Source organism: Primulina huaijiensis, chromosome 6 (assembly GCF_012295235.1).
Source record: "Primulina huaijiensis isolate GDHJ02 chromosome 6, ASM1229523v2, whole genome shotgun sequence".
NCBI lineage: Eukaryota > Viridiplantae > Streptophyta > Magnoliopsida > Lamiales > Gesneriaceae > Primulina > Primulina huaijiensis.
The window spans coordinates 22,765,908-22,782,277 of NC_133311.1; the positions used below are offsets into that span (position 1 = coordinate 22,765,908).

The 16,370-nt window shown below is 35.1% G+C and overlaps 2 protein-coding genes across 4 annotated transcripts; both read right to left on the reverse strand.

Moving 5' to 3' along the window:
• Positions 1-128: 128 nt before the first annotated feature.
• LOC140978444 (ion channel CASTOR-like) lies at positions 129-7,397 on the reverse strand. Of its 2 annotated transcripts, none has more exons than XM_073443473.1 (12): positions 6,878-7,397; positions 6,535-6,606; positions 5,562-6,179; positions 5,209-5,391; positions 4,932-4,991; positions 4,642-4,845; positions 4,204-4,452; positions 3,483-3,581; positions 2,892-3,086; positions 2,569-2,661; positions 1,286-1,552; positions 129-842 (listed from the first exon to the last, which is right to left on the reverse strand). In XM_073443473.1, exons 1-12 carry the CDS (start codon positions 7,319-7,321, stop codon positions 624-626), a joined length of 2,703 nt encoding a protein of 900 aa, XP_073299574.1. In that variant the 5' UTR covers positions 7,322-7,397; the 3' UTR covers positions 129-623. The 2 variants fall into 2 exon arrangements, with proteins under 2 accessions (XP_073299574.1, XP_073299573.1); XM_073443472.1 differs by lacking the exon at positions 3,483-3,581 and adding an exon at positions 3,328-3,426 and having other exon boundaries at positions 6,878-7,393.
• Positions 7,398-8,240: 843 nt separating this feature from the next.
• Positions 8,241-15,794, reverse strand: LOC140978446 (probable sugar phosphate/phosphate translocator At3g17430). Of its 2 annotated transcripts, none has more exons than XR_012175569.1 (10): positions 15,428-15,794; positions 14,133-14,414; positions 12,631-12,738; positions 11,205-11,236; positions 11,079-11,129; positions 10,472-10,533; positions 10,118-10,379; positions 9,450-9,711; positions 9,265-9,359; positions 8,241-8,810 (listed from the first exon to the last, which is right to left on the reverse strand). XR_012175569.1 is itself a non-coding variant. In XM_073443477.1 (10 exons), exons 2-10 carry the CDS (start codon positions 14,214-14,216, stop codon positions 8,787-8,789), a joined length of 984 nt encoding a protein of 327 aa, XP_073299578.1. In that variant the 5' UTR covers positions 14,217-14,414; positions 15,428-15,794; the 3' UTR covers positions 8,241-8,786. The 2 variants fall into 2 exon arrangements, 1 of the variants encoding a protein (XP_073299578.1); XM_073443477.1 differs by having other exon boundaries at positions 9,446-9,711.
• Between the last annotated feature and the right edge of the window lie 576 nt (positions 15,795-16,370).

Consider the following 16,370-nt stretch of genomic DNA (forward strand, 5'->3'; position numbering starts at 1 on the left):
TCTCTTTCAAAGTAAAACTTTGTCATTACATTGTCATCCACATAATGAGAATATTCTTCTATTTGTTTAAATTTACATAATATTTATTTTATTCGGAATAATATTTTTATGACATCATAAGTCATTTCGTTATAGTTATTTTAAAATTTAAAAGTATCTCATGTACTATTAAAATAATTACATGTCACTTACGAGACACGATTAAGTTAATCCTACATCCTCTCACCTGAAATTAAATAACATTAAAATCCCCTTTTCAGAATAAAAAACATGCATGTATCACATATTTTTAGAGGTGAACCTAAGAAGCTTAAGTAACAAGGATCTAATAAAGAAGGGTTCGAAGGTGCTTCGGGCCAAAGAGTTGGTGCGCGAGTCTTTGCTCCAAAGTCCAAATATATTGCTGACCGGGTATTTAGAGAGATTGGTGGCATTGACTGGGTTAAACATACTGATGATCTTGATAAATGGGTAATGACTCTTTTGCACGGTCGATCTAACACAAAAATGTAGCAGACTTAAAAGCAGATGTCGAGACACCGGACATTGTGGCTGAGCTCCTCGATATACTCACGTCAAGCATGCAAAATTCTCAATCCAGCAGAATACATAGACAAGTGAGTTTATTCCTTCTCAGCAATAACAACAAAGACATCTTTTAGGGACCACTTCCTTTTCTCGTTTTTGGCCGAGGGGTTGATCACTGCCTTTTCTGCATTGGATGGACGATATCCGATCACAATCTCTCTCCTTTGACGTGCACGTAAGATTATTTCATAGAAACTCAAATCTTCACCTTCATACAGGTAAAGATCCGCTCCTCTTATGTGCAACTCGTTACCCTGTAAAATGTAGAAGGTTGTAGAAGATTACTGGGGGGAGACGTGAATAATCAATGAGCCATGATGCACCTTTATTTGTAAAAAGACTCACATGCAGAATCAGACACACATAGCTTGGATGTGGGTCAGACAAGTATCCAGCACATATACCCCTAGAAAACATGGGGATACTTTTAAAGTTGTGAAAAGGGCTAGTTTCTTTCTATTGGAATTAAACAAAACTCAAACATTTCGGACCCAAAAAAAATGATAGGTATGAAATGAGATTCCCACGTTATTCTTGCCAGAATTTTCAAAAGATAAGAAATAGAACAAACATCAGAAGTCAGCTATCCGCCATTCAACAAATTTATTCTAGAAAACCCATGGTACCAAAAAAATAGCTTTGTTTTGCAAGAAAATGGTGTAACTGAATTGTATGAAATTTTTAAACAGAAATGCACCTCTTCAGCAAAAAGTTCTTCCAGTACATCATTAATTTGGCGATCCTCAGCAACCATGGCCAGAGCCATGCTAACTAGCTCATTTGATAGAACATAATCACTGATTTTCGACATGGACAACAGATTTTTAGTCCTTGGATCAAGAATTTCACTGATGATAACCGATTTATCCGAAGCTTGTTGCATTTCCCCAATCCACGAGCCTTGCGAGAAGCTACTTCTGTAAGCTTGAGGAATCATGGCTTCTCTGATTGGAAGGCGCTTTGCCTGAGAAACAAAGATTAATCTTTTCTTGATGTTCAAAATCCAAAATCACAGAACCAGTAATTAAAAAAAGTGGCACATCGTGCATGTCTGGTTAAGATGTCAATTTTGCTCCTTTTCACCTTTCAACGTTTTTTTGGGGTAAATGACCATCTAGGATTAGTGAGGCCGAGTTTCAAAACCAACATACGAGAGAGTTAGAAGCCAATGCCAACATATAACTAGTAAATATTTGAACAAACTCTTTGGCTGACAGGCCAAGAATAACATCATAGTTAATAAAATAAACTAGTTTAAAAGTTTATTCCAGTTGGAATATCATATAACTAGTAAATATTTGAACTAACTCTTTGGCTGACAGGCCAAGAATAACATCATAGTTAATAAAATAAACTAGTTTAAAAGTTTATTCCAGTTGGAATATGGATAAAATATGGTAGAGAGCTGAGTGGGTGAAAAGACATTTCCTTTTAGTTGACCTTAGATCACCTGTTCACGGGAATATAAAATTATTTGAGGATCTAGAGCTCTGGCAGCACCTTCCAAGAATGAACCAATTAAGAATTTCTCAATTGCTGGAGGGATTGGAAATCTATATTTATTTTTATCGATTAAGGTTGTAATTTGATGTTATAGCAGAAATAACTATTTTGTTGTTGAATAATTAATTCCATCAAACTTCTTATCTTAGGTGGCCAGAATTGCAAAATTAAAGCAGATATAACTGATTAATAAATCTAGACTTGAGTGAGTTGTTAGAAAAGAAAATAATTCCAGTCCACAGGTTCTAGCTAGTACATTCTAGCAGCTTTTTTGTCTCAGTTAGGGCACGTCCACACTCTAATGCCAGTTTATTCATAGACTAGTAAACCGTCGAACCTTCTGCGTTGTCAAAAATGTTTTTGGGGCAAAGAATATTAAGGCCAAATTATAATCACTTTTAGTAAAAGTGATAAAGAGCTGAATACAATTTACGAATCTATGTTGCTAATAAATTGAAAATCATCCAATTAATGTACCTGAATGTCACGAATCAGCAATAATGTGGCGAGAGATCTAGAATCAGCTTTAATTGCTGCATCTTCTACAGACTCATCAGCCAAAATTAGTATCTGCGTCACCGAGAAAATTATTTGGAAGGAAACTCGAGTAAAAAAAATTGGGTTGGTTAAAATGATTTAATCATAATAAAACAGCCTCATTTCTTTATGGAAAGAGTCGTCAAATATATCAGGTTTTAGAATGATCAACAATAAAAAAGTGTTATCCCAGTGACACCTCTAACTATCACTTCTCAATTTCACCTCTAACTATTACCAAGCAAATGATCAATGTAGCTTACCGAATCAAAAGATTCCAAAGGCAGGCTTTCAAGGTTACGTCGTATGACCGCATTTCCTTCACGGTGGACAAGTGTTATATTCACCAGTCGGCTAGTGTCGAGGCCACCATTGATTAGCTTTCTTTCTCTTTCCTTCTCTGTAACATCATTGAACATCCACAATTCTGATCCATGTGCTAGAATAGCATCCAATACCTAACAATCCAAACAACAAAGTTTATTTTGAACAGAATAACTTTATGTACAGCAAAATTTGGAAGGAATAGGATATAGCCTTAAACAAATAAAACGAATATTCAAATTTGAAAATCTGCAGGTACATTATGTTTATTGAACAAGGTGATGAGATCATCTCTTGGTCAGGTGCATCACCAAGAAATTTAAGCTCCATCGACAAAATATCACTAGCCACCTGTACTTGTGTATTTTGAATTACCGTTATCATATCTTCCATGTCTCTCCGCCAACCACACAGAAGTATCCGCTCAAAAGACTTGTGGTCAATCTCATCCTGTGGTAGATTTCCTCTCCAGACCTGCAGCATTCAGTTGAAGAAGAGAAAGAATTAGGGGCTTCAATTAGCTGGCTTACCACAATCATATCATCAATGTCTCGCCTCCATCCACAAAGTAGAATCTTCTGTGACTTTCTTGTTGGTCTGGTAATATGTATGAATGTTGCATCAATGACCTGAATAACGAAATTAATTTTGTGTATGTAAGTTTTGTTTATGGTATGCCCCACTCACTTGAATTCCATGGCAGGAACCAACCCAACACCATTTCTTTCATGAGTGGCAAGCCCACCATCTGACTTATGATATTTGTTTCCCCCCATTAAGTTCATTTTATAAGTTTGAAAAAAAGGAACTACCTTTTCCACATCGTAATATGAGATTCCAATCAACTCGAACTATTGGAAGTGAAAAAGGTTAACTAAGAATAAGATTGACAACATAAATTATCAACTACTCGAATTCAGTCCCTTGGCATAAAAAGAGTTGTTTCGCAAAATATGATTTCAAATATACAGTCAAACTTGCAAGAAAGAGTGTGGAGGGTAAAACGTGACGACGGATTATGTTAGAAGATGATGATGATAAAATATTGTTGACATCCTCTTTGTTGTTGTTTTTATGATTATTAACTAATTTAATTTTTTTTAATTACCACAAAAAAATTCGACAAGTGAGTTTGCTAGGTATCTTTGAATCTCACGTAGGATATGATGGTCATTGTCAGTCTTTGAAGCTAATAGGCATAGATGCAGAAATAGTAACTACTGACACGTTGTAAAAAGGAAAGGGGAGCACCATTGGTAGAGTTGATGGAGCATAACTATCATCATCCTCAGCAATAACAAGAATCTCGTCCCCTTCTTGTAGGACATAAGAGTCATCAGGGTTTAGAATAATTTTTCCACCATTTGATGCTACCTTCACCCCACAAGGAATAGCTTCTGGGAAGCTGATCAAAACATCCTCAAACTGCATCCCATCCAACTGTGGCCATCTTTTGATATAGAACTCGCAATTTTCAAACCCAAGAATATCCTCCCATATCTGCACTGGCAAATCCACAAAATAGTCTGAGAAAAGCTGAAAAAGGGAAGCAAAGTTTCAATCAATCACATAAAGTAAATCTAAAAAACAGTATGCAGTGTCACGCACAAACAGCGGATAAGAGGATGACAAAGGTTACCATTTTCAATGGACCATAAACAAAACTTAGTAAAACAACTATAAGCCGACCTGAGCAAGCCCAGGCTGTCGAGCACATTGAATCATCAGCCTACCAATTACATCATGTGCCACAACAGTTTGAACAAGATCTCCACCAACGAGTCTAACTAAGACTTCATTATCAAGATCACTAAGTTCTACCACTATGTGTCCCCTCAATCCTTCTTTTACACCTGTTAGGCTCAATACTGTCCTTAGTGCACGAGCATCACTCTGCATGTGTAAGAAAGAAACTTCAAATAGTTATCAAATGTTAAACAAGCGGTATTGAGATGTGCTCGATCCTCCATCGGCCTAACCTGGTCAGCATTTCCATCTTCGGCGAGGACAATTATAGCACGGGCTTTAGAAACAGATACCTAGGAAATCTCTTACAGTTAGCTTGGTAAATAAATTCCACCATTATATGGTTAATTGCCCAAACAGCCACATACACATACATGTATATACAACCATAGATCTCAAATAGCCTTTGTCATCTTAGTGAAGAGAAATTCTTGGACCTCAAATTAAGAACGAGTCAAAAAAGAAGCGAAATATTAGGAAGCTATGGAAGAAAACCAAGAAATAACATACTTTTTTTAAGTCAGCTAGTATAAGAGGACTTCCACTTCTGCATATAACTGATGTTCCTCTAAAGTCAAATTCCATCTTAGCAATGTCAAGCTCCATCTCTTCTTTGTCTCGTTCAGCCATGACAACCACTATTCCTCCACTCAAACTCTCATTGGCTATGGCAAGTTGATTTAACAATGATCCCTGTCGATACGATAGAACTGCCACTCAGCATCGCACTCTAGTAACATGACATAACAAAAACTGAAAAACAAGATGCCTGTAAAAATAAAAACATCTTTGCTGCGCAACATTTCAGAGTGGAAAAAGGAACATTTCTTGAACAGATACGACAACATCAAATAAGGGTATACCAACTTATCACTCCACCCAAGGATAAGAGTGTGGTTTTGCTCCACTACTTCACTTTTTCCTTTCCTGAGTGAGTCAAACTTCTCAGAAATAGCATCAGAAACAAGGCCAAGCATCATTGCAAATATAAGCATCCCACCAAAACTAATGGAAACAGAAACAAGCCGAGGACCAATGCCATCGGAATTTGCATGATTCCCTGAGTCAGCTACATAAGTCCAAGAAAGCCAAAGGGAATCAGCTAAATTGTCATTTGTCACGCCAAAAAGCGCTAATCCTCCAAGACATATCAACAATAAAGTAGCGACTAACAAAGCCAGAGGCTTAGCATATGGGGTTGCAGATAAAAAGGCATCCACCCTATACGCGAGCTGCTTGTTCAAAGAGACTTCCTCTGTGTTATTGTCCAGCGACTTTCTTGAATTTGAGATATAGTCAACACACTTGAAGAGTAATAAAGGGAAAGACAACAGTATGATTGAAAAAGCTAATGCTACAATTTTAATGCTTTTGCTAGGAAGACCATCAACAGAGAAATTCTGTTTTGACATGATATTAATATCTACAGGGTCCAAATGATTGCAAAGCTTTAACCTCACGTTGAGCTTGGATAATTGATCCTGCAAAAGAGTGGAATTACGCTTATTAGCAAGCTATGATTAACAGCATCCTGAGCAATAATTGATTCTGTGAATTGTTACAAAAAATCTTTAGACGTGATACCACCATGTCTGGATAGAACTAGATCAAATCATATCAAATACCTTTTAAAACTAACAACCAGGCAAGATTATTTTAGAAGTTGACAAATAAAACATACATTTCATGATACTCCATCATTTACACATCTTACATGTACTCTAAAATTCAATCACTAAACCACGTCTATCTCAAATTACCTAATGAACCATACTCATCTACTTTCTACTATTGAGAATAAAAATCTTATATGGTTAAAACATTTAGTGGAGTTACCTGTAAATCAATAATCTCATTGTGTAATGAAAAATTCTTCTGTACCAACGAAGACAGCACCGTTATAAGAATCTGCACCCAACCACAGTGTAAAATATCAACTTCTACTCTGCGGAGCTCGAGTCATGCAAAATTCTCAGGAAAACGCTCGTAGTTTATATAGTTAGAGAAAAGTGTGGTTAAGGTAACAATTACGCTTCACAGCTATGCAGTGAAACAACGTAATCTCTCCATATTCATCATGAAGAGATGTATAAATCCTAGCCACCGCCTTCGTACATTGTGCTTAAAGAGTGGTACGCTAATGTCACACAAACAGAAGAGAGAGGAAATATTTGCTCACTGCCGCGGTAAAAGCTAACTGCCAACGAACTCTCAACCTTCCTCTTAGAAAACCGAAAAAATTCTTCCCAGGAGACGTCGTTTTGGCTTCGCGTGAAACTTCATCTTTTGGATTAATCTCCACGACTCCCCCTCTATCCGAAGTATCATCAACGGCCACCGTTGACTTCTCATAGTTCCTTCCGAACTCGAAACGTCGCCGTCTGAACCCTGAAAACTTGGAAGGATAGCTACTTAGAACTGGAGTGGAGTCATCAGTAGCTGGGCGAGACGGAAACGAAGCGGCTGCCGAGTTGAATTGCGTGGGGTGAGTTGAGAATCTTCTTCTTCGGGAGTTTCGTTGGTGGTGAGAATGGGTAGAGTGAACGAAGGAATAAGAAGGAAAAACCCAGTCCCTCGCGCCGCCGGGCGTCGACGGTGAGGCGGCATCGGAGTTATGGGACATGTCCGGAACTCTAACGAAAGTTCAGTTCGGTGAGGCGCGATTATAAATCATATGCGATGATGGACCCCACGTGTTCCTGGATGGGGACCACCCTCCTCGCTAATTAACTTACAATAATACCCCTGGAAAAACTTGGGATGATTTATTCTTCGCATTTTACTTTTATTTTTTGGAATAATTATTTCATGATAACGAAAAATAATAATGACCAAATCTAATCTCTTTTCAATCCATTACATGAAATTGTGATTGAAATCAACTGAGCTCCATCCAATTTTCATTTTTATTAATGTCGATGCATTTTTCCCCTTCGAAGGCCATCGCATTTTCAAACCAGCTTATATTAACGAAATTATATATTTATATTCGGTATATTAAATGAAAAACTACAAACCGACAATTTACGATTGACAATTAAGTACATAAAAAAAATAGATATACTTATTTATCAAAAAATGGTACTCGTCTATTATTATTACTAATTACTCTATATATCGCGTGTATGTACAGTCTTTTTTATCATTATCGATGGACTAAAGTGAAATTTGATAAATTATGAAAGGACTAAATTGATATTTGAATTGTTAAAATAATAAAAATAAAAATAAAAATAAAAGTGTGTGTTGAAATTTTAAAAAACAAAAACAAAAAACAAAAGTGTGATATTTGTATCGTATAAAGGTAAAGTTGGAAGAAAAAGTTGGTGTCCTTCCTAAGTAGTTACTATCATGTCGTCAACTTTAATAAAATAGAATAAATTATTATTAATAATCATATCTATATTTCAAAATACATGTGATCGATCGTATGGTAAAATTTGGGGTGGCAATCCCATCTGGTACAGGAATAAGAAAATGTATTACTGATTGCATGAGTTGTGTTGATACACCAAACTAAAGATTACTCAAAGAAAATAATCTTTTCCATGAAAAGACAACTAAAGATTCACTCAATTGAGAGATGCAACAAGTTTTTAAAATAATTGAGAAATACAACAAAATCTGTCTTTGTACACCCAAAGAGACATGCTCTACTTCAATATTTCATGTTTCAAAAAGGAAAAACAAAAAAAACAAAAAAACAAAAAAGCCAAGCACTAGATTAACACTCCTAGTAATCGATGCTGTGAAACTACCAATGGTTTGCAAGCAAAGGAAATATTTCGCTACCTTCTTGAACTATTTTATGTTCACAAAAGAATGGCATAACGTCACAAAAAGGGGGTGTGGGTGAACAAACATCTTCTAGTTTCATTCTAGCAAATAAAGCTGCTCTAGAAATGAAAGACGAGGCAAAAGAAAGCATATTTTACCTACTAAGTAGGCTTTGTTCTTGAAGAAAGACCTTTTGAAGAAGGAATCAATGGGGCTTCTTCATCTACCATTACATCTAGATGAGATCCACTTCTTCCATTCTTTCCGGCAAGGCTATGATTTGAGTCTTCAATTGGAAAATACAGATCAGATTACCTCTTTTCTGTCTTTAGGTCCTGTAAAAACGGACATGTAAGCCATAGTTTCGGTGGTATCGATTCTTTCATTTACTTGAAAAAGCAGCGACAAGCAACGTTATGCTACATTAATCAACGAATGTGTAATGTCTCAAGATCTCATGGAGTTAACAAATGTTCAAAGTATTTCACGGGACAGGGAAATAATAGCAACTTTAAGAAATTGACATACAATTTATGATTTTGTGGGATTAATCACAATAGAGATCATCCCCATTACAGGAACTAGAGAGCTCATTTCCCTCTCATGAATATTCAATACAGACATTTTTCGCTGTGTTCCCATTTTGAACTTCCAGCAAACAACAAGCTACTTCCCCGAGTAACTCAAGCGATCAGCTTCACTAGTTGGAGGAGATTGGTGACTTGGCTTTTCTATTTTACATCAACTGCTACTTCAGAACAAAGAGTTTATCCTAAATATGGTGTTTACCTTAGCTGCTCTTTCAGTGATAATCTCTGCAGAAGTTTGAGATGAACGAACATCCTTGGCCTTCAAGTAATTGTACATGACTACACCACATAAGGCTGCAGAAACAGGAGAAACTTTAGGAAGCCTTCCAGAATTTTATTTTCAAGAACCGCATATGCTGAAAATGGAATGAGAAGCGTACCAACTGCATAGCCAATAATATTGAGTTTGGTGATGGTTGACTCAGGAAAAATGATAGTTGAAAGGGCAATAAGTATCCAATCTTTTAGAACACTGGCGACTCGAATTGTCACTGCACCAGTTCTACCTATTACCAAAAAAATTGAGAAATTCAAAGCCAATGCACAAAGTGCATTTGAGAAGAATATCCAAAGATTGAACTGTATCTGGGAGACTTCCATTTCCAGCCTCTCCAAAAGACACCAAGGAACGAAGAGGAACACAAAACTGCGCATGGAAAGAAAATTATCATGATTTGGAATTACTTGTTGTTTTGTTTGTTGGGGGGGGGGGGGGGGGGTTGTTAAAAATTGTCTCCTCAAAAAACAATACCAAACACACCTTATTATCCACAACAAATTTTCAAACAAAACACTAAAAAGGAAGTCGCACATGATAACTAAACAAGCACCTTGAAATTGAGGATAAAGTCTCATTTTGGTTGTTTGATAATAAGACCACATGCTCCTCTAACTGAAATTTTATGATGTTTACACAAAAAAAAATCAGATTTTTAAAATTTACCAATTTTGCGCTTTCCACATCAATTTCATTCTCGCGCTTTTTCTCACATAGGTTTAAATAGTAAAAAAGCTGCACTCAATGGACGAGCTTTCACAACATGTAAGAGTACCTGCAAGGGGCAATATAATACAAGCTTGTGATAGGATTGAGTGTTAAGCCCTTCTTCTGAAGTAGAACTTGAGTGAGGACCAACCTAAGAGCCTCAGCAAATATTCCAGTAACTTGATAAACTGTTCCCACTATGTTGAAATGAATTTCCCCATATGAAGATATGACAACACCAAAACTGACCAGGATCATGTTTAAAAAAATGTCGCATTTTAATTTGTCAGTACCACATACAACAGCCATGAGAAAAGTGGCAACCGGCACTGTCATTGGATATAAGGTGAAGATTTTTTATTAGTAAATTTCTCGAAGGTAACCAAAAATGCCAAGATTGAAAGATAGTATACAAACTTACTCAAAGCTTTGAGCATTTGGATGAAAGCCACGGAGATGAACAAATAAGCAGTATTTCCAAACCTGCAAGAAAGTTTAGATTAGAAATTGAGAATGGTAGTGCTTTACAAAAATGTAATATGGAATTCAAACAATTGGGATGGACATAGCAACATTTCAAAACAAGTTGCCTCTGTAAGAACTATCAGAGGATACAGTTGGTGATTACTCGATCATAAACTTTCCCGACAGACTCAAACTATATGGGAAAACAATGAAGTGATGATGTGTATACGAGTAGAAACAAACCCACAGAATGCTACAATAAATCCCATAAAGATATATTTGCCCAATGAATCATAATTACAGTTTACCCACGTAAGTTTATTGAAGTGGCCCAACTGATATCCACGGTCATAACAAAAATATTTGAGATACTATTTTCCCCAATGCTTGACAAGAGTTTACAAGATGGATAAAATTACCGTCCATGATGGTCCAATTTTGCCATAATGAAACATCTACTCTATATCATGAAATGAACATAAATAAGTGATATGTCTCTGAGATGAATGGCAAAACTCACACAACCAGTTAAGGTTTCGCATTCCGCAGAACATTGTACATACCAAAGACTCGATGCGAAAAAGGCACTAATTGGAACAACACATGTCGCATATCTGCAAATTTAGAAAGGCGTGGTTAGTTAGAGAAACAACATTAACTGAATAAGAATGAGGATGTAAATCACTTACATTTCAAAAGTCATCTTCACGGGTGAAACAACCTGAGAAAGTAAAATTAAGTGAAGACTATTAAGCACAATAGGTGGTATGTGATCACATTGATTTCCAAGAAACAAATTACTGAAACATCAGACATAAGATAGCAGCAGAAACGTGTTATAAAGCAACAAAAAGGATACAAAACATCTTCAAGAAACAATTAGACGTTTATTGATTTTGCACAAGGAGACAAAGAAATGCACAAATTTTCACAAGGAGTTCTACTTGGTTGAACTAAACTATTTAATGTTCTACGTCAAAACACTTGGGAAAAGGACATCATTATATGACCCAACACCCTGAAAAGATATAGGCAGTTTGTGAAACAGTAATAACTATTTCCGGGGCGGGAAAAAATATCGAATATTCCGGTATACCACATTTACCGTACCACAAAATACCGCACATACATAATTTAATAGTATACCGTAAATTTTAGTATAGTACGATACTGTACCGAACTTTTCGGTATTGGTATGACATTCAAAAAATACCAAAATATTGAAAAAAATTCATATATTTTAAAATCATAATATAATGTCAATTTCGGTATCGGTATGACATTTAAAAAATTTCGATATTTCGATGTAAATAACTCAGTTTTTTTTAATTTCGATATAGATGGTATTATACCGATACCCCGTACCGAAATTTCGGTATATCGATTTTTTTTGTAAGAACGGTATGGAATTTGTTGTTAGACTAAGTGTCCAATGAGCCAACTTGTGGCTAAGACATTATTGACTCGTATATAAAAACAATATTTATATTAATAATAATATTTTACGATCTTATCCAATTATGACATTTACTTTATCTGTATACCCATGCAAGCTGCAAAGATAAAGTCTTTGAATATACTATAGGTACCATGAGGTCTGCCTCTCAACTTAAGATCGTGAAACTCATTAAGAAGCGTATCGTATAATCTAAACAGATTCAAAGTCGATCCAGGCGTTAAAATGAGAATAAAGATCGATTGAGATCAGGGACTTGATTCTATAATTGACACCAATTAAAATTCAAATATTCGGAAAATGTAGTACACCATTAACTCTCATTATATGAACCTTCCAAACGATGAAATTTTACAAACTTGGAGGCTGTTGATGTCAAAGGATCAAGAATAAAGAAACTTATTGTTTCTCATGTTGTGCCAAGTCTAAACCACCAAATTACATTTGGAGTAAATAATGAATCATTTCCTCTGGTAGTATCTGTCTATGCGTACACCATAAAAGAAATTAGCAAGGAAAGTGGACAATCCATCAGAAGCATATGGTTTTATACATCAGCTTAACCCTTCAAGGTGTACGAGTGAGTTCAACTGCAAATATTGTGAACAAAAATGGAATAGACAGTGAACCAAGGACAGAAGTTTTGAAATACTCTCTACCTTAAAAATACGGACCAAAAGGAAGGCCACAAAGCCTGAAAAGCCCATGTGTATCATAGTAAGCGTTATTGGAAGCGGAAAATTGAAATACTTTGGCGAGAGAACCCACTGCACAGCAAGAAACTATCATAAGGAAGATGATTCAGAACTCAAGAGTGTAATGGACAGGGAAGATAAAATATGTGTTGATATAAGACCAGGACAAACATTATGAGCATCACATCAAAAGCACACCCTTGAATCACATGCCAAACTTTTGAAATTGAAGAACCCACAACTTTGTAAATAAGCCAACAAAATAAGCACGCATATATCTGATCTACTTTTCAAAACAAATAAAAATTTGTTCACAAGGAACAATATATCTCAGGAGCTATGCTTTTTATTAGGAGTTGAGGATTAAAGAATTGCTCTTATATATAAAGATTGAACATTACACACCCAATGAACAGATGAATTTGACAAGCCATTCTCTAACTTTCAGAGACTCGGTCTCACATACTCTAAAATGCGCTAAATGATGAAGATGAACTATTTTGCAAGTTTGATATATTGATACACAGAAATCTTAACTAAAGCACAAAAAATGCTAGGGACGGACAAAATTTTCTACTAAGAAAATAATATCAGAATAGCTGAAGATTCAAGACTTCACCTAGACGCCAATAGATACATATTTCTAACCCGAACATGTCAAACCACTTAACTACATTTAAACTGATTCCTAATGTTATAACTTCATATGTAGAGTCTAAAACAGAAGATTACTTTGCGATTGAAGCAAATACTGACAATCTTATAGGTTAAAAAGGACGGACATCGATAATAACCCAGACAGATACTGCTATCTTTTCTTTTTTTCTTTTCTTTTGTTTTTTATCATTTGGTCAGCAGAAAATAATATTTTGTTTTTTGACATGTTATATATAAAGGCACTTTGCTCTTCATTTAAATGTCATAAAAATTTTCAGGTGAAAAAATAATGTGGATAGGCACATCCTTCAGCATATTACATACATCCGGGAAATTAGGGGGAATGGCCTAGTTCAAACTTCATTTTTTTAAAAATAACCCTCTCCAAGTGTATTTGAGTGTATTCAAATACATATGGAAGGGATATTTTTTTAAAAAAATGTTTGATCAAAGTTATATACACCTTAGGTACAAAGTAAAGTTTAATGATAAACCATGATACAAAATGATCTTCATGGTAGCTTGTTTATTTCAGATAATATCCTGTTACATAGAATTCTGCTTAGCTCCATAAACTGAACATATTTACTGCATAGTGCAGCAGGCGAAACAGGAAAATGTCCATCTACAGAAAAACTGAACCCCAGAGCTTCAACAGCTGATACGATCAATAATTGTCAAAGAGAATGATGAAGAATTGGTGAAAGAGAATGGATAACAGATACAATCAATAACTGCAACAAGTAAAACCAAGAAGACAAGAGAGAATAAAATCAAATATTGTCCATCTCCAAAGAGTGATTATGTACCTTGTTGTATAAAATAACTCCTGAAGATAGAACTATATATACTAACAGATACAGATAGGTCAATAAAAGTTGTCTGCTGATCATTGTGTACGTAGATGTATTCCTCCAACTATCACACCGACATATCCAGATCCTACTTTGTCACAGCCGACTGGATGAGTTTATTGATATAAGATGCAATTTTCAACTCAAGATGAAGTTATTCATCCACTCAACAAATGGTGAAAAAGCCATGATTTTCGCAGAACTGTTTGTAACTCATTCAAAAAAAGCCATAGAAACCTGAAAAAAGGATGCTAGGTGCGTCACGTAATTGATCTACACAGCATTTTCAAGCAGAACATCAGTTTGGCAAATCATTAAAATGAAAGCAGTCTTTCTTGAATAAAAGATAACAATCAATTCATCAAACCATAGAAAGGTATCTAATACTTTATATCTGAGCACTTTTTATTCTTGCCAAATAGATAACTACATCGTATTTTCAATAACATCCACCCCCCGTGTTAGTTCTCCGCTCATCTTTTAAAATATTTATGAAACACAAGCAAATATGTATGATAAGATACTTTGACCAATTTCTTTACTTTCTATATCTCTTATCGATCTTATGCGAAACATTTTCTTTCCTTCTCTTAACTGAGACAAAATCATATAACCAATTTCATTGTTTTTTCATGGACAAAAAATGCTTGATCTTAATTAAAAAAGTTGGATAACATTTTCTAAAACCACTTGGCCACTTAGTATCAGAGTACCATCAAACAATAATCACATATAGCAGTTGGATTTTAATTTTAAAAGGTATTGACAGTGTTGAAAAAATTGAAAATTGTTCGAAGCGGACAGCATCTCTTGACCATAGATGAAAACTGGTGGTTCATCCCAGCTATTCAAAGTTTTTCTTTGATGCAAAAGTAAAATTCATGCAACAGGCTATCTCTTCCTTTAAATGCCCATCGGGGTAAATTTTTCAGAACTACAAAATCCTACCCTATGTTTCAAATTACATCCTACTTTAGCAAACCCAATGTTTGTAAGTACATCCCTTTCATTATAAATTTAGGGACATTCCAACTCTACAGTTCTTTTCCATTTTACACGCATGGCACCACAATATTGTCTAGCATGGTATTCTTGTACACTTTGATCAGACCAAAAAATAGAAACATTGTGACCAACATAATTAAAATCCTCCGTTAATTTTCCCTAGACATTTACACAAATTTCCCCGACAGCTATAGAATTTTATGCAGCCAAGGTATTGCAAGTATATGTCAAATTGTCAATCATACCGCAGCAATGAAAACGATTTAGAACCACTTGATGAAAAGAATAATCAGGTGCAGATCCCGCATCGACAAATCTAGGCATAAACTCATTGACACACCCAGGTACGTTAAGGAAATGAGCCAAACAAAACATATGCTTAGCCAGCTAAAACACCGACGTGAACGTGGATACGAGCAAACCCAGTCAACTGGGTCTCCAAGAAACGGCGATGTGATTCAAATTGGTTCTCAGTACAGGTCAGTTACTCAGCCAGCTATTGCGGTGCTTTCGAATGGGAAACGTACATTCATTAACAGGAAAAATGCAATAATTGATTTGTTGTGGTGAAGACAATCGCTGGGAAGTATAAGATTGCATCCCGAATATACTCCACACTCACGTATACTAAAAATAATTCACGTGCAACGTGCAAACATATATTGAAATAATTAGAATTTAAAATAAAATTAGTTAATTCAATAAAAAAACAATAATAATAGTATTGTAAATTTTGACAATTCGTGTAATTAGCATATGTAACTAATTTCGAGAAAAAAATATTTTTAAAATTTTAAAAAAATAGTTGAACTACTAAAAATTTTTTTATATCTTTTTTATCATATTGTTTTCTTTTGTTATTTGTCATATTCTCTCAATAATGCATATATTTTATTATAATATTTAATTATTACAATCTTTTTTGTCAATCAATGGTATGCAATTTTTTATTTATATAATGTTGTTTGATTATTATTCTCTTTTATGTAAATTGACAAAAATTTCTACTGGATGCTTTTACTTTCCAAGCCACATTTAATTTATTAGACACTTATACTTGATAACATATAAACTACACATTATTATCAGGGGTGAACAAAATTTCGATTAAAGCGAATTAAACGACCGAACCGAGTCAGATCGAAAATTCGGTTCGGTTATTTCAGAAATTCGGTTTTCAAATTAAAA

Bases quoted from the DNA above. Each gene is read 5' to 3' on its own strand.
- LOC140978446 (XM_073443477.1), bottom strand. From the start codon at position 14,216: ATGATCAGCAGACAACTTTTATTGACCTATCTGTATCTGTTAGTATAT. The intron at 10,534-11,078 runs GTATGTACAATG...ACTTTCTTGCAG, and splicing joins TTTTTCGCATCGAGTCTTTG to GTTTGGAAATACTGCTTATT. The intron at 10,380-10,471 runs GTAAGTTTGTAT...ATCCAATGACAG, and splicing joins CCAAATGCTCAAAGCTTTGA to TGCCGGTTGCCACTTTTCTC.
- LOC140978444 (XM_073443473.1), bottom strand. From the start codon at position 7,321: ATGTCCCATAACTCCGATGCCGCCTCACCGTCGACGCCCGGCGGCGCG. The intron at 6,607-6,877 runs GTGAGCAAATAT...GGTTGGGTGCAG, and splicing joins AGTTAGCTTTTACCGCGGCA to ATTCTTATAACGGTGCTGTC. The intron at 4,453-4,641 runs GTCGGCTTATAG...TTGCCAGTGCAG, and splicing joins GACAGCCTGGGCTTGCTCAG to ATATGGGAGGATATTCTTGG.